Source organism: Zingiber officinale, chromosome 11A (assembly GCF_018446385.1).
Source record: "Zingiber officinale cultivar Zhangliang chromosome 11A, Zo_v1.1, whole genome shotgun sequence".
Classification (NCBI taxonomy): Eukaryota; Viridiplantae; Streptophyta; class Magnoliopsida; order Zingiberales; family Zingiberaceae; genus Zingiber; species Zingiber officinale.
This window is the reverse complement of record NC_056006.1, coordinates 81479506-81506547: the sequence shown is the minus strand read 5'-3', so window position 1 is coordinate 81506547 and position 27042 is coordinate 81479506. Positions and strand designations below refer to the sequence as shown.

The 27042-nt window shown below is 38.3% G+C and overlaps 4 protein-coding genes across 11 annotated transcripts in view; 1 reads left to right on the top strand and 3 right to left on the bottom strand.

Annotated features, from left to right (window-relative positions):
• LOC122031157 (nicotinamide adenine dinucleotide transporter 1, chloroplastic-like) overlaps nt 1-19410 on the top strand; it is a 58074-nt gene extending 38664 nt beyond the window's left edge. For 2 of the 8 annotated variants that reach the window (XM_042590261.1, XM_042590267.1), the window contains exons 4-9: nt 12590-12638; nt 12785-12903; nt 13063-13157; nt 13251-13339; nt 13410-13504; nt 18785-19410. In XM_042590261.1, the coding sequence (XP_042446195.1) occupies nt 12590-12638; nt 12785-12903; nt 13063-13157; nt 13251-13339; nt 13410-13504; nt 18785-19075 (738 nt within the window). In that variant the 3' untranslated portion in view covers nt 19076-19410. Of the gene's footprint in view, nt 1-9769; nt 10114-10380; nt 10477-11476; nt 11636-12589; nt 12639-12784; nt 12904-13062; nt 13158-13250; nt 13340-13409; nt 13505-18784 lie in introns of those variants that run through there. The other 6 variants (XM_042590264.1, XM_042590262.1, XM_042590260.1 and 3 more) reach the window with 6 other exon arrangements.
• On the bottom strand, nt 6585-7935 carry LOC122031158 (AP2/ERF and B3 domain-containing transcription repressor TEM1-like). Its single transcript, XM_042590269.1, has one exon. It carries the CDS (start codon nt 7687-7689, stop codon nt 6826-6828), a length of 864 nt encoding a protein of 287 aa, XP_042446203.1. The 5' UTR covers nt 7690-7935; the 3' UTR covers nt 6585-6825.
• A 206-nt stretch (nt 19411-19616) lies between the features above and the next one.
• Nucleotides 19617-21911, bottom strand: LOC122031156 (protein SAR DEFICIENT 1-like). The gene is made up of 9 exons (XM_042590259.1): nt 21750-21911; nt 21568-21670; nt 21405-21480; nt 21258-21310; nt 20697-21193; nt 20449-20609; nt 20170-20364; nt 20000-20093; nt 19617-19925 (listed from the first exon to the last, which is right to left on the bottom strand). Exons 2-9 carry the CDS (start codon nt 21654-21656, stop codon nt 19816-19818), a joined length of 1275 nt encoding a protein of 424 aa, XP_042446193.1. The 5' UTR covers nt 21657-21670; nt 21750-21911; the 3' UTR covers nt 19617-19815.
• Nucleotides 21912-23057: 1146 nt separating this feature from the next.
• Nucleotides 23058-25863, bottom strand: LOC122032637. The gene is made up of 8 exons (XM_042591953.1): nt 25432-25863; nt 24821-24868; nt 24576-24723; nt 24271-24340; nt 24124-24172; nt 23650-23747; nt 23435-23573; nt 23058-23295 (listed from the first exon to the last, which is right to left on the bottom strand). Exons 1-8 carry the CDS (start codon nt 25780-25782, stop codon nt 23143-23145), a joined length of 1056 nt encoding a protein of 351 aa, XP_042447887.1. The 5' UTR covers nt 25783-25863; the 3' UTR covers nt 23058-23142.
• Nucleotides 25864-27042: the final 1179 nt, after the last annotated feature.

The window sequence follows — 27042 nt, the reverse complement described above, 5'->3', positions numbered from 1 at the left end:
TTTCCCAGAAGAGCTACGCTTGCAATGGTTAGCTAAAAAGTTAAGTTGGTGATTTTATGTATGTATTTTTTTTGGGGGGGGGGAGAAGTTAAGTTTGCTATGGTATGATTGTGTAGAAAAATACTCAGGTTGTTACTTTCTTTTGTATTTACTTCTTGATTATGAGCTGCAATATGTGATTATTTGACTATATATTTTTTCAGATTATTTGACTATTTGATTATCAATAGATGCAAACCTATTATATCAAACAGATATTTTCCTCTATAATTTCTAGTTTTGAGTTTTTTCAGTGTTGTCTTAACTGTGCGATCCTTTCTTCCTATTCTCTAATACTTAACTTAATTATTAAATGGTTAGTTATGAGGATAAAATGATAAATGTATAAGAATAGAATTCAATTTAAATAAATTCCAAATTAAGAAATTCAATTCAATTCTATTATTCATTAATTCATTCCAAACATAAGAATTGAATTCAATTCCTTATAGAATTTAATTCCTAATGGAATTCAATTCAATTTCTTTACTTAAATTATTTTCAAACAGGGTGTTAAGTTCTCATGGACTTTGGAGACAAGAATTGTGAATGTCCTCTTTGGGAGCATCCCCTAAGCAATCTAATGGCACAGGAGCATCTCCGCTAGAGAATGTCTACCGCCTGTCACCCAGACCAATGAGAGCACCTCTCATGAGAATATCTCCCCGGGTTCACCCCTCCTCCCGACTATCCTCTCTTATTATATCCAGTAGTGCCTTGTTCTCTAATAGTCCATCAAGGGATCCTATCAAATTATGTTCGTGGAGACTATTTCTCCCATGCAGTCCGATTCTATCCATTGCCTTGTCTCCCCCTCCTGTTTAACTCTCAAAAGATATTTCCTTTATTATAGGATGTCCAACACCTGAAGGGACTGACCATCATTTTACACTTGGAGATGAACTCTTGATGGTCTACGGCAGGTAGAGAGTAAGGCCTGTCAAAGCATGCCTCTGACATGACATGAAGGTGTCGCTGATCGGTGTAGGAAATAACCCCTGCCCATACCGCCTAAAGGAAAGTGATGGAAAACTAAAATTCGTCCCAATAAAAAAAAAAATTGAAGCTTAAAGAGGGAGCTTGATTTTTTTTTTTTTTCTTCCTTTTTTTTCCTCCTCTTTTCTACAACCCCAGCCGAAGCCCTTCCCTAATGAAAGGCATCTTGTCCCACTGCTGGTTAAGGCCTTTCCCTATCCAAGGCCTTTCTTTTATAATTCAAGCCCTCCCATTAAGAGAGACCTTTTTGTTCCGTCTGTTACTGATTTAAGTATTAGAGGGACAAAGTCGGCCTCCACTCTCTGGTTTAGCTTTGCTGCCTAGGTCAGTAGTTTGGAGGTGCAACAAGTTGCAGATGGAGGTAGCAGAGCACTAAAGATCAGAGGAGGACTGAGGCCACGACTTGGAAACTCACAGGAAGATAGCGTAGTTGCAGAAGACTGGAGACTCTACCCATACGAATCCTTATTAAAGTGCTACGGTAGAAAAAGCAGTTCGGATCCTCTGTCCCCATTTCTCTTTGTCCCCGTGTCTTACTATCGATCGGACGGGTCAGATTACATTTTAAGGATGTCTTGCACATCACAAGGATACTGCACACATCTTAAAGATGCCATGATATCTTGAGATGCAATCTGATCCGTCCGATCGACACTGAGACACGGGGACAGAGGGCCCGGAGCAGTGGAAAGGGTTCCTGACCACATGACATATTTATGCAAACAAATAATTAGTTTTTTTTTTTTTACTTTTTGGAAAATGTTTGCCGATTCTACTTTCTCCATGAAATTGCTTGGCTTTCACAACCCACTAGCGGGCCAAACAGGCCCAACCATGCACAACACAAGCATGATCTGGTAACACAATCAGACTTATAATATTGACAATTATATATAGGCCCAAAAGTAAGTGAACTTATTCGTTAGAAAATATCCACCACGAACATCAATGTTTGGCAATTGGTTTCTTTTTCTTTGATATTTTTTTATATATATAATTTGCTTGTCTGAAGACTGAGAGAAAAACTGTATGCAATCTATGGACCGTTCACTTGGAATATGCATATATAGAGATAATAATGTATTTACAGTGCTGCCTCAATCAAATGGGCCTGATAAAAAGCCTTTCGCCATGCCTCATTACGAGAGTGGCGATATGTTTCAATTCCATCTATACCTTAACCAAATGGACCAGCTTCAGCGACAGCAAGGACCGTACTTACGTACGTTCTCCACTGCTTTCGGAACTATATCTCGTACTGAAGCAGGACCATACACACTGCTATTAACAGAGGCCGGACGGCAGGTCAATTGATCCATAAAAGAAATTAACAGTTTGGCCGATAACACTCGTTTCATCATTTTATATATATTTATTTATATATTTATTATTTTTTGTGGGTACGACAGCAAGATTACTCACAGCACTGTGACCTGTTAATCGGATACATATGGAGATTGCATGCTTTACTCATGTGATTGATTGTAATAATTGGTTTTTATGGGGCGATGTGATGGCTACAATTTGGGTACGTTGGAGGTTATTATTTTAGCCAGGGACATTGCACCTCCTGACAAGTTGGCGTAGTGGATAGTGCTGTGTGTGGCTGGTACCGAGTGTTATTACCCCAGCAACTTGCGCTTGGCCACCACAGCCGAATAAAGCTGAATCCGGCCAGTTTTTAGCAAGTGGGCGAAAACCATGGGCCCTGTCGCTGTCTACTCCCTTCCCTGGTTTAGCCTTTCATGGATAGCCAATTTAATTTAATAGTCCTTCCTCTCTCACATCTATGTGATGCAAAAGAAATAATATTCATCCCAGAGACTCCCTCACGGTCAACATAAATTACGAATGAGTTTCTAAGTGGGCACGGAATTTGAATTTTACTTGTGACACAAATTTATTATTCGAATATCAACTCGATTACATCCATGACACAAGGCCTTTCTTTCAATTAAGTTTCCAAGCAGGCAGGCATCAGGCATCAGGCATCAGGCATCAGGCAGGCAGGCGAAATGGCAGCGGCATAATTAATGCGAGTGCCATAGGATGCAAGTCGTCCACCCCATTGGTCAGCTTTCCCAAGAACAGCAGCAGGGCAATTAATTTATGACTCAATTTACATGGCCCTGGCTGCTTCGCCTAGCTAAAGGATCGTATAGAAAAATGAAGGAGAATGAGGCACGCGTTGGCCCACGCCGCGCGTATTAGTAACTAAGCAAATTGATTATGGAAAACCACTGGCAATAATGTAAATCTACCGACAATGGAGCAATAGAACACATAAGTACCCGTCCTATCGTATACGAACGAGCTCCTGAAAAGACTTGAAGCCAGTTGCAAAAGAAACTATTACATGGTGGATCTGTTTTGTCCTGTCTCGATAAGGATGCACTGTGGAAAGGACTTGGATGCATCGTCGTTCCTGTTGGTGGCCGCTTCAATACCAGCGCTGAATGGATCAGAAAAGGCAGATAGCCACGCATCGTGGTTTCTGGCCACTTGCCCAAACCGCGATCAGCTTTACTTCTAGCCATCAACTGCAGAGAATCCTGCAGTGGCCAAGAACAAGAATAGCCATATATTCATATATAGCATGCACCGTACGAAATTTGGTACGTGTCAATCATATCCAAACTCATGTAATTAGTTACCAACTCAAATCTTTGCCCATTTTCTTATTGTTTTTTTTTCTCATTAGCAACTTAAATATCATATCTATAAATAGTAACTTTTAGGTTTTTTTTGGAATTTTCTTAAATATATATACATGCGGATCTCATCCTATATGAACAAAAACAGCATGTTATATAACTAAAAAATATTTAAGTCGTTTTCCAAAAAAAAAAAAAAAAAAGGCAAAAAGAAATGTAATTATGATAATCATTTTCCTATGAAATAATTAATTAAAAATCTAAAAGTCCATATCAATAATATTATTTATGAGATTATAATATTTGTTGTATTTGGACAAGTCTAATAATTGCAAGGTTTGTCTCTTTTTTTTACTTTCAGAATAAGTGGGCAATTTTAATGAAAAATATCTCTCTTTAAAAAAAAACTATTATATTTTAGATTATAATAAATCACCCTCGAAAATTGTATAGCATATTATTGGCAATTCATTAGCAAATATTACATAAGCAAGGAAAAGATGCATGAAACATTAAAAGGAAAACATATATAGGGATTCACTTGAAGAAAATAAAAAGAAAAATAAATAAATTGATTGCTAATCCGGATACATAATAAGATCGCATGCATATATGCAACATTATGGACAAATTACAATTAGATTAGCAACACAATGCGGTGCTTTTTCACTCCTTAAAAAATTTTTCTCTAAATGAATCATACAATTAAAAGATGTTGGACTTTTGGATCGATCATGAGTACTTTTTGATTTATTCTGATGACCGATAAAAAAAATTTATAAGACCAAACTAATTATTCAAGGACTAACTGAATTTATTATTATTTTCACTCAATTGCAATTATATTAATGTCTCACAAAATCCTACATTGAATTTATATGTTTCTTTATTAAGGAAAAGGAAAACCTTAGCACTTGAGATCCCTGTGCTCATTGTTGGTCTAGCATGCAATAATATTACAACATATATACAAAATCAAATCATCATGGATCATAAGTGACACGGTGTGTAAAGAATAAGGTCGGGAGGCCAATAGTTAAGGAGATGCAATTAAAAATTAAGGTGACGTAGCACTCAAAAATCAAGAAGACGTGACAGTCAACAGTCAAAAGAAAAAAGAAGTTAAACCGTCTTACGTCATCAGCTACATAATTTCTGGTCGGTCACAGTTAGGGTAAATCCCTAGATCTAAGACATAAGGTACAGTTTGGACTAGTTCCTAACCTGCCCCCAACTGATCAAATTTCCCCAGCTCGTGCTTTATAAGGGGTCCTATTACTTTTACCAAGACAACTCCCAACCAGCTTTTTAGCAGTGAAGGCGTGAAGGATGAGTCCTTCGCCACAATCTCAAATAAAATTTGATCAGTTCACCACAAACTCATCCCCTACATCAAGACTCAATCTTGGTGTGCCTCTGAGCAGTCATCCTGAGCTGTCTGTAGCTGAATTCGGATGGGACGGAAAGCGCTAAGCGACAACAATGTCAGGGAATTGTAACCTCTTGTCAGAGAATAACTGTCATACGCTAGAGAATATCCAGTGGTCTGTTATTACCTGCGAATGGAACCTTCCTTCCACCAATAAGAGGCCACCATACATCCTCTCTTACTCGGCAGACCCTGACATCCGACATTCTCTGACAACCGGCAGACTATGAAAATATGCAACATCATATAAAAAGGGATGTCCTCTTCATTAGCCATGTACACATACATACATATTCATCTTTAACAGTACTTTTTTCCATCGTACACTGTTCTTCCGGAGAAAAAAGACCTGACTTGAACGTCAAAGGACTGCGCCGAGGACTTTTTTCCTAATTTTTTGTCTCTAACACTCCGGGTGCTTATCTGAGTGTGTGTAGAGCTCAGGTACTACCAGTCCTCATACTATAGACCTTAGAGTTCTACGTGGGGGTTAGCTTTTGAGACATGCGTATATATGGTGCGTCAAAGTCGCATCTCCATCAACACTAATGCCATCTCCATCTACCTCCGTCTGAGTCAGATTTCAAATAGGATCACTAAACAATATTGACCTCAATTGACCTAACATTATCTTTTGTCTAGACAGTCTTCCTTCTGCCTCAAATTAGAACAATAAAAGTTGCTGGACCCTTTATTTTCCTGTCGAAACTTGGCTTGATTATGTTGTGTCACTGTAACAGTAGTGCTTTAATTTGAATGCTTTCTTGCAACAAACATATGCTTATCATTCTTTTCTTTAACCACAATATATACGATAATAATAAAGATATATTCACCGGCCAATAATAGATATGGAGTACGTACATCTATCGTATAACCACACATTATCTATATATAAAAAACTCAACAAGCAAAGAATATAATAACAAACATTTCAGCTAAAGGTTCTTATTATCATAATAGACCACTAAAGTTTCTGAATACACAAGTATATATAATTTTGGCAATTAATACCTTCTTCTAATAAACTAATTATTACACAATTGAATCTGCATCTATCGATCGAAACCTTTCTTTCACTACCCTGCTTTTCTATCATCTTCTGATCCTTTTTCAAGAGTACTATGCAATTTATCTTTTGTCGCAACGATGCTTAGCTTAATCTAATTAATGCAGTGTTCTTTGCTTGAATATTCTGGAGTCCTACGCACTGTAGTACTATGTCAGTGTCGATCGATTAAACATGATCAATGCTATCTATAATATAATCTATCCATATATATCCTGCAGTGCCATGTATAGGTCATTAACAGGGTTTGACTACAAAATCAAATTGGCGTGGCTTAAATCATGCATCTCGAACGTAACACAACATATGGTGATTCTTGTAACAAATTGAAAAGAAGCTAAGCCTATATATTAGTTAAGCCAAGATCGTTGAGCAACAAGTTATATAATCGACTTAATTAACTCTTTCCAATTCGAATTTTATAAATTGAAATGCTTCTTTGCGAAGCCAATCAAACAATTTGCTCGCCTATAATACAGAGAGAGAATTAAATTAGCAAAGAAAAGATCTAGAGCTTGAGAGGGAAAGGAAGAGTGGTATCATCCAGCTAGCTAGCTACCAGTTAAGGGTATACGTACACGCTTAATTAGCTTAGCTTCTTGAATCTTGATGATCAGCAAGAATGGCGGCGGCGCCGTCTATAGAACCGATCCATCGCCTCCTTTGCTCCCCTCTCCACCTGCCTGTCCCTCCAATATGTTCACTCCGAACAGCCTCACCGGCGACTGTGCGTCGCCGCGGTCGATGTACAACTGCTTCTCTGGCCCGGTGGATTGCCAGAACCTGATGACGTCGCCTGGCTTAAGGTTCTTCTCCTTCACGAACCGGATCCACCCTTTGGTCAGCACATAGCTCTGGCTGCTGTTCCAGTAGGAGTACCGGAAGCGCCACACCCTCCCGCCGGCGTCCTCAAAGTTGAGCAGCACCCCCTTGCACGCCTCTTCCGTCCCGCTCCGCAACGGGAAGTGCTTCTCCGCGTGTTGCTTCGGGATCACCAGCCGGTTCAGCTTCCCCACGTCGCTCGGCGTCACCTCCTTCTCGAACAGCATCTCGCGCGCCGTCTCGTGGTAGCTCAGCGACCGCCTGCAGCCCCCAAAGGCGGCGCCGCCGCCGCCGCCGGCGCGCTTGCTCTGCCGCAGCTCGTCCTGGTACGTGTGATTCCGCAGCATGTCCACGATCTCCGCCTTGGAGTGAGCGGCCAGAAATTCCAGCACCAGCGCTCCCTCCTCGTCCCCCGCCGAGGCCGGAGCGAAGTTGGTGACGGCGTCGCGGCCCCGGAAGCGCTGCGCCGCCGCGTCGTAGGCGCGCGCGGCCTCCGCCTCGTCCGCGAAGGTGCCGAGCCAGACGCGCTGGTGCCGCTCGTAGATCTGCGCGCCCCAGCGGCCGTTGGGCTGCGGCACGACGCCCTTGTACCGGGACGAAGGCAGCTTGGAATTCCTCCCAGCCGCAGACTCCGCCCCCAGAGTCGCATCCAAGTCCACGCTGGCAGCGCCGCTTCCCATCCCCGGGCCGCAGTAGATTTTTGTGTTGGCAAGGCAAAAATGATCCAGGAATTAACGACGACGCCCGCCCTCACTTGCCTCTTCTATTCTCTGCTACCTTCCTAATTCCGGTGCAGCTCGTTGTTTTATCCATGACCGATCTGAAAGGCAGCTTAGCTTGTAGTTGTAGAGCAAAAATGGGAACACCACTGTTCGTTACTTCGTTTGTTGGCATTATTTAAAATCGAGACGGAGAAGACTTGGAATTAATTAATTAAGCAGCTAGCTAGCTAGCGATCTTCGATCCAGTGGATATATAGTCAAATCCTTCTGTTTGTTCGAGTTAATAACAACTAGAATGAATGAATGACAGCCCTTTCGCTTTAGATTTGGTTCAATCCATACAATACAATCTTAATTAACTTGTGCATGATACATGTAAACTTAATGTCCCGGTCATGGTGGGAGCCCAGATGTGGTCTATCCTCAATGGATCTGATGTGGAAATTATCATTGGGGAAAATTCAATGAAAGCTGCAGGAAGCTCGATAACTATCTTGTGCGTGACTACCTATTTGCCCCATGGCTGAGTGTGATGCTAAGAGGTAAGATGTGTCATCAGGTTCAATTCTTACGCTGATTAAATTAATAGTGAATGTGACATCGGAATTAATCGGATGGTAAAATTGGATACATGGTAAAATTTTTTTTTGTTTTTTTATCGGAATTCTAACGTGTGCTTGATCGAGACAAGCGAGAATGGGACCTAGTGGTCCAAGTTTGATTGAATGGATGACCTCAAAACTTAGACACAGGGCAATTTAGAATATTGTCACAGTATCTTTTCGTATAAAAAGTATTATAGTAAAATATTCTTAGTAATTTATATGTATGTATTTAATCAGGGGACTTATGATATTGGACCGTCTTGAATGTACGTTATCATCTTTCACTTCAATAGATTAGTATATAAAATAATATGAAGATTTATTTTACATTAAATCTGAAATCTCTACGTGTTAATGAGAGTTTATATAATGACAATAGGGTTTTTCTTTGTATTATTTTGTTATCTCCTATCTAAATTCGCAGTAAAAATTGGGATAATTAATCAATTTATAGGCGATAATTTTAGTTGGGATTTTGATGAGTCAAATTGATTATATTTTCAAAATATTAACATCAAACTTCTAAAACTTCACTTATAGGAGTGCAGTAAAGTGGTGAAACATTTAAGGGAATAAATAAAAACATCAAATCTCAAAGATTAATATGGAAAGAGGAGAGTTTGAAGAGAAGGAAATTTGAGTTTTTTTTTTCATGGACAGTTTTTTAGGAATTAAAAAGTACAGGGTGCCCAGTGGAAATAAAAAAAAAAAATTAAGGGTGCCTCTAAATTTTATTTCTTTTAATATGACGTCCTACATTGTTTTTTTTCCTTAAAGGACGCCTCACCTATAAGTCCTAAATATCTTCTAAATAAAGCAAATCTCTATGTGCTCTCGTAATTATTCAAGCCTTTCTCATTCTCTCCTCCTACTCCATTCCACTGTCAATAATAATCTTTTCATCTTAATCATTATGATTTATCTCCATCGTAAAAGTAAAATATGAATTTTTGGGACCATTAGGATGATAAATTTCACCTTTAATTACCCTGGGACGAGTGATACACTAGGAGAAGAGTAACGATCTTATGACTCACAATCAAATCTTTAGTTTTTTTCTCCCTCCATCAACAAAGATAAATGTACATTAAATAAATTCTTTAAAATAATAATGTACCATGTTTGACTAAAAGTATTATATATTTTTGAAAATATAGATTCTTTAAAATAATAATGTACCATGTTTGACTAATAAAAGTATTATATATTTTTGAAATTTTATATTTTGTTTTTTTATATAAAAAATAATTTATTTCTAATTTTGTAACTTCAATATCATTTATTTTTATTACTTTCTTAAAATAAAAATCATAAAACTACTAAGTAACTATTTAGTAATTTTAGGTTAAAAATAGGTGACAATTTTTTAAACTTGAAATTTAATTTTCCTTTGTGTTTTATTAATTTTCATGTTATGTTACGACTTATGACAGCCACTTGAAGTTCCTCCTGAACGAGAGGCTGCGTCATTTTTCCCCGATAAAAAAACTCACGAATTTCGTCTCCTCTTCTCCGCGGCGTCGAGTACGCTAGCCAAAATCTTGGTTGATTTCAATCCTTCAATCTGTTTCATCCGCTGCGGTGAAAGAAAATCCGTGGAATTTGGCTCCGTGAGTTGGTTAAATCTTGTCTTCTAGAGCAGAATCTTCGTTCTGGTGCAGCGAATTAAAATCTTGTGCTGATCGCTACGTCGAAGGTTCAACCATCATGCCTGGTGAATTCCACCAGCCGACACCTCGCGAACTCCTCTGCAATGCCTTCGCTGGGGCCTCCGCTGGTTATCCCCTTTTCGTTGTTCCTAATTTTAGTTTTTTTTTTTTTTTTGGTATTTTTTGGAGCGATTTCACATTATGATGCTATATTTTCCTTAGTAGAATATGCAAGTGTGGATCTTGATTGCAAAAAACTGTTATGTTTCCTTCTTTTTGTTTGTGAGTTTAGGGTTTGATGTCTGACCGTCTTGTGAGGGTTTGCAATTAGGTTTCTTGTAGTTATTTTGGTCTCTTTTGTTGCTTGTTTTGTTTAAGAGGGAGATTGATGACAGGGATGATTGCGGCCACGTTTGTCTGCCCGCTGGACGTTATCAAGACCAGGCTCCAGGTGCATGGATTGCCCACGCTCGCACAGTCTTCTCGCCGGGGTATACACTGATGTTTTTTGTTTGGATTTCTCTGTTATTGTTCCTTCTTTTTAAATACTGATAGAGTTTCTTGTCAAAAATAATATTGACTAGTTAGCAGTTGAATAAATTTGTTCTGTTGCAATATAAATGAGTTCATATCATAAACATATTCTTGGCATTGAGGTCGTTTTGTCATCACCGACTAGGATACTGTGTATCTTACATTCCTCTTTTAGGGATACAGTTTCAATCATCACCAAAAATCTCTCTATATTGGATAGAAGATTATGGTATTCCTGGAATACAGAATGCATTTAGGATAGACATCCGTAAATGAAGATAAGATGGAAACCAACAAAACATCTGCAAAATGAACTAGAACACAAATTTACAAAGTATGTGAAACACGTATCCAATCTATTTTATTTGGATGTCTCAAGCCAAATCCATTTTAAGGATAGGCACATCAAAGTTCTTTATGTGATTTTGCTATATTTGGTATTGTGAACAACCATTGATTATTGTAATGAATATGGAAGGCATTTATATCATCGATTTGATGTAGGCTTTCTTATGAAACATCTATGAATTATTAATCAGGACATTTGTAAATTATATGATAGAAGGGACAAGATCCATGTAGTTGTCTTCAAATTGTTGGGGCAAACACTGCATGATGATGGGTTTCAAGGCACTAACTTGTTAAGTGTTAGAAACATAGAGATGTTAGTATATACTAAGAATTTATATTACGAGATCAAGTATAGTTTGTCCTAATAAATTGTGTTTGCCACACAAGATTATGTCACTGACATAATCTACATAGATTAAAAGTATGCACCTTCCATGATTTCCTGCAGTTTACAAATTATCATGTTACCTTCCATTCTCTGAATTAGTCTTTATTGCCACTCCATTTAATAGTTTCTCTTCCAATTTGTATTCTCTTAATCTGGTTGATCAATAAAAAAACCAGCTACTCCTATTTGAATTATATTATCATTTGCCTTTTATCCAGCAAATGCATTACTCGGAAATGCCAAGCAATTGATTTCTTTCGCTCAAATTAGGAGGCATTATCATTTCAAGCCTAGAAGAGATAATTAAAAGAGAAGGAGTTAGAGGAATGTATCACGGACTTTCTCCTACAATCCTGGCACTGCTACCAAATTGGGCAGTAAGTACATAAGCTTCTTGATCTTCCTTGTTCCTTATACTGTGGGCCTGTGTAAATAAAATTGATAGTAATGACCTTTATATGGATGAGCGTAGATCCAGATAAATATAGTTGCCAGTGGTTGTGATATTGAATAATAATTTACTTTCTATTTCGCTATGGTCAATGATTGTTATTTTAAAGATGATCCAAGGACTCTCAATTTACTAAATAATGCATTGGAAAATCGACAAAAAGAAGGTTGCATAAGTGCTTCTAGATCAGACCATCTTTTCCATTGTTCTACCCTGAGGATGGACATTCTTATCCGGGGTTCCTCCTTTTCTTGCATGCATCTCTGAGGATAGTTGTATGGTATGATCCCATAAGCGAATCTGTCTTCATGGAGAGGATTTTGAAATTTGCAATATGGAGAAATTATTTGGTTTAGATTTTTTTTTTATTAATGAAGTGAGCCGTTACAGTGTTTCCATTAACTTTGGCTTTGGATTTGATTTAAATGTTGCAAATTTCACCAACTTAGAGTATGAAGTTGCTAGTGCATCATGTTATAATGCCCCCGGGGCTTGGTGCGATGGTAATCAGACAAACTGGTTTCCCAAGCAATGAGTGTTTGATTCTCACGTAGCCTAAATAAATGCCTACGGCACTCGAACCACTCGTGGTGTTGGGCCATCCCTCGTAGCCCATTTGCACTTCCTGGATTTACCTTGAGGTCGATGGGAAACTTACGTGAGGCCTGGCCGTCTAGGTGAATGAAAGGTAGAAATACTTAGACACGTGGGCTTAAAGATAGTGCACCATGTTATAGAAGTTTCTATTCAAATGAAATATCTGAAAAATAAGGAAAGTGTGCGTCTTCTTTTTATTCTTTGATGTTTTATTTTTGGTTTTCGTTTAACTTATTTTTTTTAAGACCTGACATCCTTACTATCAATTTAACATCATCTTCAGGTATATTTTACGGTTTATAATAAGCTCAAAGGCCTACTTCATTCACATGGTTTGTGTAAAACTTCCTTCTCCAGTTTTTTGCTTATAGTTAAATCCTGGTTATTATGGAATTGTTCCTAGAAAAGTAGATATTAGATTGGCAAAAAAGGAAAAAAAATGATTCAGTGCCATTTAACTAAATGTCTGAAATTTCAGCTGCAGCTGATGTTGACAAACCACTTTCAGTTGGAGCTAACATTATTGCTGCCTCTGGTGCAGGGGTTGCAACCACAGTTGTAACAAATCCACTGTGGGTTGTTAAAACTAGACTTCAAGTATGTTATTCTCTTGTTTCTTTTACACTTCTAGAGAAAATCCAAATATTCACTTTGTTGGCAGCATTATCTATGTCCACTATTTACCAAGCTTGGTTAAACTTGAGGAGTTAATTTCTGATAGCAATGCTTTTATATTTGATACTTTTCTGCCATTAGACCCAGAGGATGAGGCCTGGGATAATTCCTTATAGAGGAATAATCTCTGCACTTAGAAGGATTTCCCGAGAAGAAGGTATACGTGGGCTATACAGGTGAGAAGCCTCATCTTATGTAATTAATTCGTGTTTTCCTTTTGGATCTCCATTAGCATGATCTTGGCATCTTTTTTTTTTCTCTGTTTGCAGTGGTCTCCTTCCTGCTTTAGCTGGTATTAGCCATGTAGCCATACAGTTTCCAGTATATGAAAATATCAAATCTTACTTGGGAAATAGAGGTATAATCTACCTTCATCTATCTGTTTGTTATTTTTTTAATTATATTGTTCTAAACTTGATTGTTCTCAGGCAATACATCTGTGGATAAGCTCAGTGCTGGCAATGTGGCCATTGCTTCTTCGCTATCTAAGGTTCTTGCCTCCACAATGACTTATCCTCACGAGGTACATTTAGCATATTCCTGGAATGTGTAATGTACAAACATCCGCTTTAAAGTTGGAAAACTACCTGCTTACCAGAGGATGTCTTGTTTCCTTCTATTGATCAATAATAGCTTCAATCTTTACAGTAGTTAGGTCCTACGATTTTCTATTTTCCCCTTCGGGTTTGACTGTTTAGTTGCACTATAATCTAGTTAGCAAATCAACACACCAGTCTACCAATCTTCTGCCTTAACAGAGTCTGATACAGCATGCTTTGATATAGTCAAATATGCTGAAACTTTGATTCATCTGGTTGAAGCTTGAAGTGAATATGGAAAATGATGAGTGAATTATATATATATATATATATATATATATATATATATATAAGAGACATGTTTAAGATGGTACGGACATGTACTTAGACGACCAATAAATGCTCCAGTTAGGCGATGTGAAACTATGATAAACATGCATATCAAACGAGGAAGAGGAAGACCAAAAAAGACGAGTGAATTCAGTGTATATATATATATATATATATATATATATATACATACATACTAGTTACCATAATATCAATACATATTAGTTAATATATATATATATATATATATATATATATATATATCAATCAATTAGGATAATTACCAATTAGCCTAATTATAGTTTCTTAAAATATACCCCTAGTTTGTATATAAATATGTCTCACCATTTAATAAAGAGAATGTATTCTTTTTATCTTAATAACATGGTATCAGAGCCGTAATTTAGGTTTTCGTTGGTATTTTCTCCTCTCTTTGTTTGTCTTTTCTCCTTTTTCTTCGATGCTTTATTTTTCTCCATCACGAACCCGTTGTATAGCTCTTTTCGCCGATCGCCTTCTATAGCCTTCGTCGGTACCTCCTTCCCTGCCTCCTGTAGCCTTCGTCACCTCCTTAGCTCTTTTTCTCCTTCGTCGCTAGTTGCCGCCTTTGTTCGTGCGAAGGGATTACGCGCTGTCTCCAATTCATCCTTGGAGCCGTCTCTTGAAGGGACTGATCTTGGGCTTCATCTCCTATCAATTTGGTGGGAATTTTGGTCCCTCTCATATGTTGCGATCTACTTTCAGCGACGACCTAGGGCTCTTTGTCACTGGCATTCACTTGGATTCTGCTACTTCTTTATCTTGCTCAAAGAAGGACATCATCGTACGACTCTTTGTCTTGCTTTAGGGATGACCACGGGACGGGTTCGAGCCAGGTTTGGCCAATCCCAGAACCCACCCCGCCAGAAAAAAATGAACCTGGACCTGCCCGCCTACTTTTTCAATCCGCCTTGCCCAAAACCCGCTCAAAACCCGACGGGTTCGGGATGGGTTGGACCCGCAAACCCGCTAAGCTTTAATATATATATATACACACACCCATAACCCGCCCCGAACCCTCTTATAAATCCGGTCAACGGGTTTAAACCCGCCCTGAACGGGGTGGGTTTAATACAGGTCCGAGTTTAAACCCGACCCATTGTCATCCCTATCCTACTTCCTTCTTCTGCTTCTTTGTCCTACTTCTCCTCTCCAAGAAGCTACAATACCATCCGCGCCTTCATCTTTCGTTGAACCTCCGCCAAAGCTGCCAGATCAAGCAGATTCAGAGTTGCTACTGCCAAACCATCAGAATTGACAAAACTTGAACCACCAGGGTCTTCGAAATTGCCGAAGCACCCTGAACCTATCGTTGTCGTCCGTTAGAAATCCCTCACAGCCTGCTGCTCCCTTACTTGCAAGAATAGAGAAGAAAGCCCTCTCCTTCGCCTCCTCTGTTCGTTGTCGTGCTTGGTTGGTATTTTCCTTGTAAAGAATTGACTTCCTTTTGGATAATTTTTTTTTCTGTAATGTCTAAGATCACGGACTATAAGCTAAATGGTTTGAACAACTTGGATTGAAGTAAGACTGTTCATCTTTATTTATGAAGTATGGACAGAGATGGTCATTTAATCGATGACCATCCTCAAGATGATTCGAAGCAAACATGGCTTAGAGAGGATGCTCTCTTATTCTTTCAAATTTGGAATTGTATTAATAGTGAGGTAATTGGTTTGATCAATCACTGTGAATTTGTTAAAGAATTAATGGATTATTTAGAATTTCTATACTCTAGAAAAGGGAATCTCTCTGTATGTATGAGGTTTGTAATGCATTTTACCGTGTGGAAAAACAAGATCAGTCTTTGATCAATTATTTTATGGTATTCAAGAAGACATATGAGGAGTTTAATATGTTGTTGCCTCTTAGCCCTGATGTGAAGGTTCAACAACGCCAACGAGAACAAATGACTATCATGAGCTTCCGTGCAGGTTTATCTCCTGAATTTGAGTCTGCTAAGCCACAAGCTCTCTCTTGTTTTGAGGTCTCCTCTTATGTATTTAGTCGTGTTCTCCGTACAAAAAGCATTGCACATATTCCACTTTGTAGTGCTTTAGTGAGTTGCAATACTAGTTATGTGCCTGGAAGATCGACTAGTTGTAGTGGAAATAAAGAAGGTAGCTTACAGGACTTTGAAACTCGAACACCGAATTTATGCAGTATTATGTGCAACTACTGTCGTAAGTCAGGTCATACGATGTTTCAGTGTAGAAATCTTCAATATAAATATCAACAAAAACACTTGGCTTATATTGCATTCATTAATAATATCTCTGATAAATCAGTCCTTATCTTTGCAAATCAATTTGCCAAGTTCTTAAAATATCAGGAATCACTCAAGTTTTCATCTTCCTTTGTCACTGCTATTATTAACTCAGGTAAACAAAATGCATGACTTCTTTTCTCATCCTCCAAATGGGTCATTGATTCTAGTGCCACAGATCATATGCAAGTAATTCTAGTCTTTTTTCTACTTTCCAGGCCAAAGCTAACACTCCTACTGTTACTTTAGCCGATGGGTCTTCATCTTAAGTTCATGTCTCTGGCACTATCAATCCTACCCCCCTACTTTCTCTATCCTCTGTCTTACATTTATCTAGTTTATCTTTAATTTACTCTGTTAGTCAACCAACTCGTAATCTTAACTGTTGCATCTTATTTTTGTTGAGCATTGTTTATTTCAGGATCTTTTGACGGAGAAGATTATTGGTAAAGGACATGAGTCTAGAGGCTTCTATATTTTTGACACACTGCTCCCAAACTCTTTTGCTTGCTCAAGTGTCACTTCTCCTTTCAAGGCTCATTGTAGGTTGGGACATCCATCTCTCCCTTTGCTCAAAAAGTTGTGTCCATAATATGGTAAAGTGTCTTCATTAGATTGTGAGTCGTGTCAGTTTGTAAAACATCACCCTATTAGTACGAGTCCTAGAATAAATAAATGTGCTATTATTCCTTTTGAATTAGTTCATTCTGATATTTGGGGTCCTTGTCCTAATTTGTCTAAACCTGATTTTAGGTATTTTGTTACTTTTGTAGATGATTATTCTCGTGTAATTTGGTTATATTTAATAAAAAATCACTCCAAGTTATTTTCTCTATTTGTGCCTTTTGTGCTGAGTTAAAACTCAGTTCAATTTGTCCATTCGTACTTGCGAAGTGATAATGCGAAGGAATATATGTCGGGTTTATTCCAATCTTATATAAGTCAAAATGTCATGCTTTATGAAATCTCTTGTGTTGATACTCCATCCAAAAATGGTCTGGTTGAACATAAAAATAAACATCTTGAGACTACACGGGGCCCTTTTATTTCATATGAATGTTCCTAAACCTTTTTGGGTTGATGCAGTTTCGACAACATGTTTTCTCATTAACAGCATGTCATCCACAGTTCTTCATGGTGAGATTCCCTACAAAGTCCTTTTCCCCACTACGTCGATTTCGGTTAACTCTAGGATTTTTGGTAGCACTTATTTTGTTTGGAATGTTCATTTGCATATCACCAAATTAGATCCCAAGTCTTTAAAGTGCATCTTCCTAGGTTATTCTTGTCTTCATATTATTGTCCTAGTATTAATAAGTATCTTGTCTCAATTGATGTTACCTTCATGGAAGATACACCTTATTTCCCGTCGTCACTTATTCCAACTCGTCAAAGGGAGGAGGATTTGTTGGTGTATTCTATCACATCCTCTACAGCCATCTCGGAACCGATTCCCACCTATTATTCAAGTTTATTCCAAGCGTCAACCTCCTGATTCATGTCCTGCACCTACTACTTCGTCATTAGATCTAGATCCAATCCCGAGCGATGTTCTTCCTATTGCGTTATGCAAAGGTAAACGCCTACTTATCCTACGTCTTTTGTTTCATATAAAGGTTTATTTTATTGCTTCACTTGACTCTGTCTATATTCCTAAAACTGTCTGTGAAGCCATATCTCATCCTGATTGGAAAGATGCAATGATAGAGGAGATGAATGCTTTAGATGATAATGACACTTGGGACTTGGTCGATCTACCTTCAGAGAAACGGGTTCTTGGATGCAAATAGGTATTCGTAGTTAAATTCAATCCGGATGGGTCAGTTGCCAGATTAAAAGTCTGTCTTGTTGTTAAAGGCTATGTTCAGACTTATGGGGTAGATTATTCTGACACTTTTTCTCCTGTTGCAAAGATGACATACTATGAGAATCTCATCTCTTAAATCTTTTATTCATTCTCAGTTTTATACAAAAGACTTAGCGGTGCTAAAGTATTTTCTTGGGTATTGAAGTTATAAGGAGTAAAAAAGGTATATTTTTATCTCAAAGAAAATATATCCTCGACTTATTAACTTAGACATGAAAATTGAGGGCAAAGTCTTGTAGTGCTCACTCAAAATATGCACCTTACGAGAGATGGGGAACTATTTGAACATCTTGAGAGATATTGAAGATTGGTTGGGAAGTTGAATTACCTTACCGTGACTCGGCTAGATATTATATATTCGGTTAGTATTGTTAGTCAGTTTATGTCATCTCTAATCATTCATCATTGGGCAGCGTTAGAGTAAATTTTGTGTTACTTGAAGGGAGCACTTGGACAGGGTATTGTATTTGAAAATCATGGGCACTCATATTGAATGTTTTTTATATGTAGCTTGGGTAGGTTTCAAAATGGATAGAAGATCTAATATCTATGTTCTAATTTGAGGGGGAGTATATATATATATACACACTAGTTAGTAGTTATCATAATACCAATACATATTAGTTAATATATATCAATCTAATTATCAATTAATCTTAAAATATACCATATAAATATGTTTTAGTATTCAATAAAGAGTGTATTCTTTTTATCTTATAACAGTTTTCTTGTGCTATTAAAAGTGTGTGCATGTTCTTTCCACAGGTTGTGCGGTCGAAGCTCCAAGAACAAGGGCATGCTCGGAACTCTCCAGTGCAGTATGCTGGTGCTGTTGATTGTGTTAGGAAAATCTTCCAAAAGAATGGCATGTCTGGGTTTTACCGTGGCTACGGGACAAATTTGCTAAGAACCACTCCAGCTGCTGTCATCACATTCACCAGTTATGAGATGATTCAAAGATTTGTGAACCAATTCAAGTTCCTTTCATCTGACGAGAGACAACCAGATTTACTTCAAATTTCTAGCAGTCATGAGATCATAGACCGGTGGGAGTAAGATATTTGAGAAAATAGGAAGACAAAAAAAAAAAAAAAAAACAGCAGAAAACCAGTTGACAAAGGGCATCTGAACAATTACCGGATAATTCTTTTGATTTGAACTTGGATAACTGGTTCTGATATTCCGGGGTGAAGATTGCCAATACAATACATAGAAGAACAATAGTTAATAAAGATAGCCTCAATTAGCAATCTGTTAAGTTTGCCCCTAAAGAGTAGCACTATTCTAAAGAATAAAAATTTCAACGTAAAAAAATGCTAAATCTGTATATTATACTGCTGGCACCAGGAATGCTTGCAATCCAGTTGCTTATAAGAATATTCTTTGAACGAGTGGATGACTGATGTTGGTATGATAATTTTGCTAACCTTTTCATACACGTTTACCTTGATGCCTACATGTTGGCATAAGAATATCCTCATTGGTTGCCTTGTTTTCTGTTTAGGATTCAATAGCAACCTCTACAAACTATAAGTTAACGGAATTATGCATATCAAGAACGTAATCTAACTTCCATAAGATGATTGAAAACAATGAATGAGCAAGATAAAAGTGCCCAAGTTCTTATGTATATCATTCTACTCCATTTGCGGAAGCAATCTTAATTTACAAAACATTGTAAATAAAAAGTACATAAACAGATGAAAAACAAAAGAATGCATAAGCCCCCACGACAACTTGCCAAGTGTTTTTTTTTTTTAAATTCACAATCAAGCAATCGGGGAGATTAATTGGGCCTAATAAAACATATTGCCCATCGTAGATGATGTACTCGTTTGCTTTGTTTCTACCAAGTAAGAAAGGGAAGGATCAAGGATTTCATAGTCTTCAAGCTGGCAATCTTCATCTGTCAATAATCGAACCTAAAGCGTTAGTACCACCTCAATTGATATTTTAATTGAATAAACGAGATTCACTCACTTGGCCGAAGAATGTTGTGGTCAACTAGCGCATTAGTCTCTTCCACTTTGTCCCAGTTTTGATAAGCCTCCCTAACCAGATGTTGTACATAGGTCTGCAAAATATTTGAATCCTCAGGACTCTTAAATTACATTCATTATCGACGATACACTTTAGCGGCTACTACTTACTCTTTGAGGGTTGCTTAGATTCTGCAATGAGAGTGTGATGCCGTCGTAGACAACCTCCACAAGTTCACATACAGGGTTCAAGAGAAGTCTGCACTGCGTTCCTCGATACAGATAAAGAGTTTCTCCCACATTGCAGGTCTTAGCATGAGCAAGCGTTGCCTCCCACACTCGGTCTGACATCCCCATCCCCAGTATCTGATCCATTAAAGCAAAAGCAATTAAATCACAAAGCATTTGGCGCAGAGGAATTAAACAATGAGCTAACTCAATTAACCATACAGTGCGAAGGGATTGAGCGTCGACGGCCAACAGCTTCAAGAAGTCTTGGACAGTGTAGATTTTTGCATCCGAGAGTTTTCTGTGGAAAGCTCCATCTTTTGCGATCTTCTCCAGTCTCCACACCTCATCACCAAGAGCTGGTGGGTAGTGTTTCCTGTACACTGTTTCATAATAGCTAATACATTTTAGCTTCGTTTTCGTTTTAGGAAGAAGAAGAAAATTAAAGGAACATGGAACATGACGCTCACATTCTCCTCTGTGATCCTTAACCATGAATGGCACGGTCATAGCTTCCTTAATCTTCGGCCCTTCATGGCTTCCAGCCACAACCCTGGCGCCAATCCTGAAGTGCCTGCTGCGAATCCAACTCGAGTTGTCGGTGAAGGAGAGATCCGGGATCGCAATCGAGCCATCTCTCAGCGTGAGATTAACGTCACCAGCCAGCAATGGCCTCTTCCCTGTTCTCTCCCTCACGATATTGTTCTGGAACTCGGAACTGCTCCACTTCGGTTGATCCCTTCCCGGGAAGTCTCCGTCCAACACCACCACTTCCACTTTGACAGTCGACATCAGCGGCGAAACCGGAGGTTCCCCGGTGCAAGCGTCGACGATGGCCAGCTGAAGCGGCTTGCTATCCGTGCCCTCTATTTTACTGCCTGTAAATATGGGGAGAGACAGATGGTTCTGAAACACAAGCTTCAAGCTTGATGATTCTGAGGCCGGTTCGATGTGTATCGAATTAGATCTGAGAGCAGAGGTAATTGTTAAGGTCGATAAAGGATGAAACGCAAGAAACTTATTTCTTTTACCTCTCGAACGAGCTAATACTTTGGCTTACTCCTCTCTCTACTTCCTCTTGCACCTGTTTTGCAATTAAGAAAACGTCACTAGTAGATCTGCTTAATTAGCAATAAATCATAGCATATGTTTTTTGGGGGTTCTAATTCTCAAACTACCATTTTGCGCAGCATTGGCTCCAAGGAAACTAAAATGTTTTTCAGGGAGTTAGCCATCACTGCCTCTCTAATCACCCTATCAGAAAGCAAGGAACATGTTCATCGTCGCTGCTTACACTCTCAAACAGGAGAACATAGAAAACGAGTGTTTAAAGCTACAAACGTTGGGAAGGACGGAAGCCGACGCATCTGCTTGCAGTCGGATAGTTCGGGATCTTGATCGGCGTCCTGGCGAAGCCTCTTAGTAGCCATGACTCCCGTTGTCACTGTAAATATAAATGTTCATGAAGAACAGAGCAAGAGCAAGAGTTTACCGTATGCAGATAGCAGAGATTTGGCGAAGACCTGGTTTTGTGGGGATGACGAATCTCTCGTGTCGCCTGGAGACGCTTCGTGGTCATTAACCAAAAAGAAATCAGAAGCTACGGCCGCAACAAGGACGTGAAGAATTAAATAGGAGTTTGGGAAACTGCCCGGAAGAAACTAGGAAGCTGAGGATAGACTTTGCACTGGTCTTTACAGAGATTAAAAATTATTGCTTCTGTTTTTCCTTCTTTTAACTTGTTGAGATTAAAAATGGCTCAAATAACTTCCACTGCAACAGTCGAATCCTCGTCATTTATTGAAAGAATAACACACGCATAAAAGCAATTTATGTATTAGAAATAATCCTATTCAACTGCTAACTGCTACACTTACAGTGTAGTTAATGGAAATTATGTTCCAACTTGCAAAGAATACGGTTAGTCACTGAAATCTCTAAATCTATTTCGTTTAATGACCTTCAAATCTACCTAACCTTAATTGTCTGCATGTTAGCATTACCAATCAATTTCCATACAATTCTTCATATATATATATATATATATATATATATGAATTAAATTTTAAATTTCTCGGTAGTGAGATGATTCAGCAATCAGCATCACATTAAGACACGGTTGCTTCGCTGGGAAGGCGAGGAAGCGCGTGAGAAAAATCAAAAATAAAACTTGACTTTCATTAAAGTTTGAGAAAACTTGTTCCCTCATCAGAACTCTGTCGGTCCTTTCCAACGGGACTTTTCTCGAGTTCTTGATTGATAACAATGATTCTGAAGCTCTAATAAATTGTTAAATATGTTTCAAAGTTAATCTTTCAATGATGGTAAAAAATAAATATTTTCATCTCTAACACTCCTGTCAATGTTAACCTTTGAAATAATGACTAACACATAAAAGAAATATTTATCTCGATTTTATCAAGATTCGAACTCCAGACCTCATGATAATAACACCTTAACCACTAGACCCATCCGAGGGGACAAACCAATCTTTCAGTGAATGAGGCATTGGGGGATTGGGCCAATCCAATACAAAGCACGAATGAGGCATTGGCGTGGATCATTGTCTGTCCATGCTCATGTTTAAATAATGTCAATTTCGCAGAATTATTTAAATAATTTATTGGAAGTTTTTATTTTTTATTTTTAAAATTTCAAACAATGCCATACGGTCAAAACCCGCAAAGTGCTAGTTTGCAACTTTAGAGCAGTGGTTTAGCAAACCAAGATCAACCAAATATATTAAGATATTGGCATAAGCTTTACATAAAGTCACAGGCACCAGACTAGTTCGAGCTTCATCCATGAGAAAAATTCAAGACAGGAATGGATACGTAGCATTGGCACAGATCTTTTAAATCTTCATCGTGAATCATGATAACATCAGGTGTTTTTCCAAAGAAAAATAAAAAAGAATCAAGCAACCTCATCGAAATCACGCAACCAAACTAGAAGTATTTGTGCACCTTTCTCCCACAATGAATCTAGCATCATATCATGAGCAACTCCTGATACACAAACTGGTTGTACATTATAAAATCTTGAAGTTTCCTGCAGCCCTTTTGCATCCTAAAAAAAATAAAACTCATCAATTATATGATCATAATCCATCTACAAGGATCAAATATACTAGCTAACCCTGTAGTACAAACTCTCGATCATAACTAATTGAAACAAGCAGGAGTTGAATACAAACTAGGTAACTCACAACTATAAAATCATCACTAGCACCCAGTATCAGGAGCTTCACTTTGCCTTTTCCTGGTGAAGGGACAGGCAATGCTGCATTAAGCTTCCTCAGATCAAATAGCGGCAGCTTTGAACTAACTTTCATTAGCTCCTGGTACCTGCATACAAGTGGCATGTTAACATGGAGTAGTGGGAAAAAGTTGAATTAACGCCTTGATTGAAAATTATGCGTGCCTTAAGACAAGGTTATCTTCCATTGTAGAGGAGAAAAATGTTTCTTTGCACAATGGCAATGAATTAGCAAAAGCTTTGGCAGCCAAACTGAGAGTCACCTAGTCAAAAAAAACCCAAGAGAATTTGTATAATCAACAGTTGCTGGAAGGATGATATGTATAAAATCACTGTCCATGAACGATGACACCGAATAGATACATGTGGTATGCATAGAACATAAGTAGGTGATAACCCAAAATACAACATTTATTTAGATAATTTGTAAGCATGGCAATGCAGTTGTATTTGGAGTTAAATTTTTCTTGGTGGGTTAACATGTGTTCCTGTGTAGCAAATCTAGAGAAGCAGTAGCCTTTGATCTATTAAATGAAAACCAAGGCCATTATAGACAGTGATAATAATCAATTAACAGCATACCTCCTTCAGATGAGTTTATGTATGGCTAATGCAGAAATAAATGAAGTCATAGAATACCTTTATAGCAGCAATTGGCTTGGTCAAGAGGTACCGCCAAACAAGACCGTTGCATGTAAGAACCAAAAGATACCATACCAGTTTTGGCAAATCAATTATAAATTTGTTAATTACAAGTTATACTACACGTAGAAGTCAAATAATTACCTGTTCCCTGTAGGAGGCACAGAACATATCAGTGCAGCTCCTGCAAGCAGCGGATAGGAAGAATGGTTCTCTGTAATGATAAATCACAAGTGAAAATCTTCCGATAGAAGAAAAAATATCAGTGAAAATATTAGTTAGATCTATCTAGACATATTTTAGTTTCCTAAAATTGTTTTTAATAGTATTTACTCATAGGTGTGTCATGCAATGACAATTCTTCAATTAGTACATAGGGACACTGTTTCATTGAGAAAACAAATCACTAGAGGCAACCAAAATAAGTAAGGCATAAGCTGCATGAATACCAGAAAGAGATGATTGATCGGAGGAAAAGGAATCTTCCATGTTTGAAATGTAAGATTGAACAATGAGGCCACCAAATGAATGTCCAACCATAACAGGCGGTGATTTCACTTCCTTTCTAATGAAATCAGCTACATCGCCAGAATGAGTCTACTGCAAATATTTCAATGAACCTAATAAGTTTGCAACTGAAAATGCTTACAAGTTTTTATTTATTTATTTATTTTCTTGAGACACAAGAATGCACCTGAAGAGTACCAGCTACTGTTGCCGCTAATGGCACATCACTTTCACCCTAACAAAGTGCAAAAAAAAAATAGAAGATGAGAAACTATAAACATTAGCACATATCTGAGACATTTGTTTCACAAATAATATATGTTATATAATCACTCGAATTTAATGATAACGGCACATCACTTTTACCCTAACAGAGTGAAAAATTAGAAGATCTCGAGTTTAATGACCAAATGTTCTAAATAGTTGATGAATATTGAATCTTATTCTAGCTCCGAGGAAAATGTATACAATTATGCAGAAAGACATTCACGGAGGTAAACTTTCTAGGAAAAGAGGGCCTAGATTATCAAACTTTATGTTAGGAAAAAGGAGAGAAAAGGAAATGTTTTATCGGTTTTGCTTTCGACAAATGAGAAAAAAAGAAATGCTAACCTGCTATTGCCTAACCCACACGAAAAGAGTCTCCCCTCTGGAAATCATATGCCCTCTCCAAATTTCTAGTTCCCGTCCAACAATCACATTTCTCACTCTACCTACCTTCAGGTTTGCGCTTTCAAGAACATAACCGACCAGCAATGTATCAGCTTTACTCAATGAAGAAGCAGCATGAGGTTTTACCTGCCCCAGGAGACTGAGCGCGTAGCAGTCGTAGCCGGAGTCAGAAAAGAACGGGAGCCAGCGCTCGGCCCAGCACCAGGCCGCATGGAAGCTCCCATGGACGAACACTAGAGGCGGAGTCCTTCGACCTTCTTCTGCAGCAGCCACCTTCTGGCCCTCCTGGAAGATGACCTCCATTGCCAGACCGGAGGACAGGCGATGGAAAAGGCGAGACTGCCCTTCCCTCAGCTGATAGGAGGCGGCTTTGGTCACTGGTGAGGCAGAGACTGTGGCACGGGGCACAACAACCCTCTTACCAGGCGGTCGTACGAAGGAAAGGAGCGGAGTTCCGGCAACGAAAGTAGCATCCATGGCAACGAGAGGAGAGACAGGAGAGGCCGCCGACTCCGATCTCCACTACGCTGTGCCTGACGTGCCCATTTTCAGACATCCATGGGCAATGGATAAAAACCACGCGGACGCCTAAAAGGCCATTCAAATTGGGCCTTGCAGAATCAAATCTCTAATTGAGCTAAGCCCATTCTCACCTGATAAATCATACATATCAACATTAAGAAGCTTTTTTTAATTTTTTTTATATAATCTACATATTCAACTTTTCAATTTCACAAATCGTTAACGGAGGACACAACGTAGCGAGTGAGTTTACATGAGTTTTGAATACTTGTCGCATTAAAACTCATTTTACTTTTTACCATTGCACTGTACTCCAGAACCTTTTTAATTGTTTTTTAATAATTCAGATATTTAATTTTTTAAATCGATGAAGTGACCAGTCCAACAAAAAGCTTCCGCCGGCCACCACGGTACTGGGGCCTTTTTAAATTTCTTGATGAGTTAGGTGTTTGATATCGATAATGAAATTTTGTCTGGTCTGATCTCAGTGTTTTTCCCTTTTCAGTTGGATTATGAAATCTGGAGAGCTAGGCACAGTCCTGGGGAAAAGGACTTTGGTGTCACATTTGGAGCAAATGGAAGCATTTTTTGTTTCATGGTTTGTCTAAATGAAAAACTTGACTCCGTGTAGATTCGGAGGATTTGACCTGCCATTCAAAATAATATTGATAAAGATGGCAAACTAAAAATGTAATTTAAAAGTCGATGAAGTGAAGATTTTATGTAGTCCTGTAGAACGATCGGATTGGAAGGAGGGTCTAAGTTGCTACTTGATGAAATAGTAGTGTGGATAGGTAAGGATGAAAGGTAAAGAAAGATGTTATTATCCAGTAGGAACCTCTTTATAACGCTTTAACTGTGTACCGATGGATATAGAGGATGAATAAGAAAGTGGGAAGGACAGACTGTGACTGAGCGGACTTTAGTCTAGTCTCATTGGGAGAGTGGGAACTACGATGGCACGTATATGATCACATATTGAATGAACAAAACGTCAGAGCTGCGTGTTGTGTGAAGGACGAATCTACCCCGATTAGGGGGCGAGAACCAAGAAGTTGTGAACCACATTGCCCACCGGCTTACTGTCGGCGAAATCGGAATTTTCCCATGTGAGGCATCCAATATTTGCATATGCCATGTAATTTCGTTGTAGTTGTAAACTGATGTTAAATTCAAGATTAATGTAGAATCAAACGATCGTGAAGATGAGGCCAA

Excerpts from the sequence above, each read along its gene's own strand:
- LOC122031158 (XM_042590269.1), bottom strand. The coding sequence starts at position 7,689 with ATGGGAAGCGGCGCTGCCAGCGTGGACTTGGATGCGACTCTGGGGGCG.
- LOC122031156 (XM_042590259.1), bottom strand. The coding sequence starts at position 21,656 with ATGGCTACTAAGAGGCTTCGCCAGGACGCCGATCAAGATCCCGAACTA. Across the intron at positions 21,481-21,567 it reads CGGCTTCCGTCCTTCCCAAC|GGTGATTAGAGAGGCAGTGA; the intron begins GTTTGTAGCTTT and ends GCTTTCTGATAG. Across the intron at positions 21,311-21,404 it reads AGCCAATGCTGCGCAAAATG|GTGCAAGAGGAAGTAGAGAG; the intron begins GTAGTTTGAGAA and ends ATTGCAAAACAG.
- LOC122032637 (XM_042591953.1), bottom strand. The coding sequence starts at position 25,782 with ATGGATGCTACTTTCGTTGCCGGAACTCCGCTCCTTTCCTTCGTACGA. Across the intron at positions 23,748-24,123 it reads AGCCAATTGCTGCTATAAAG|GTGACTCTCAGTTTGGCTGC; the intron begins GTATTCTATGAC and ends TTTTTTGACTAG. Across the intron at positions 23,296-23,434 it reads CTAGTGATGATTTTATAGTT|GATGCAAAAGGGCTGCAGGA; the intron begins GTGAGTTACCTA and ends TATTTTTTTTAG.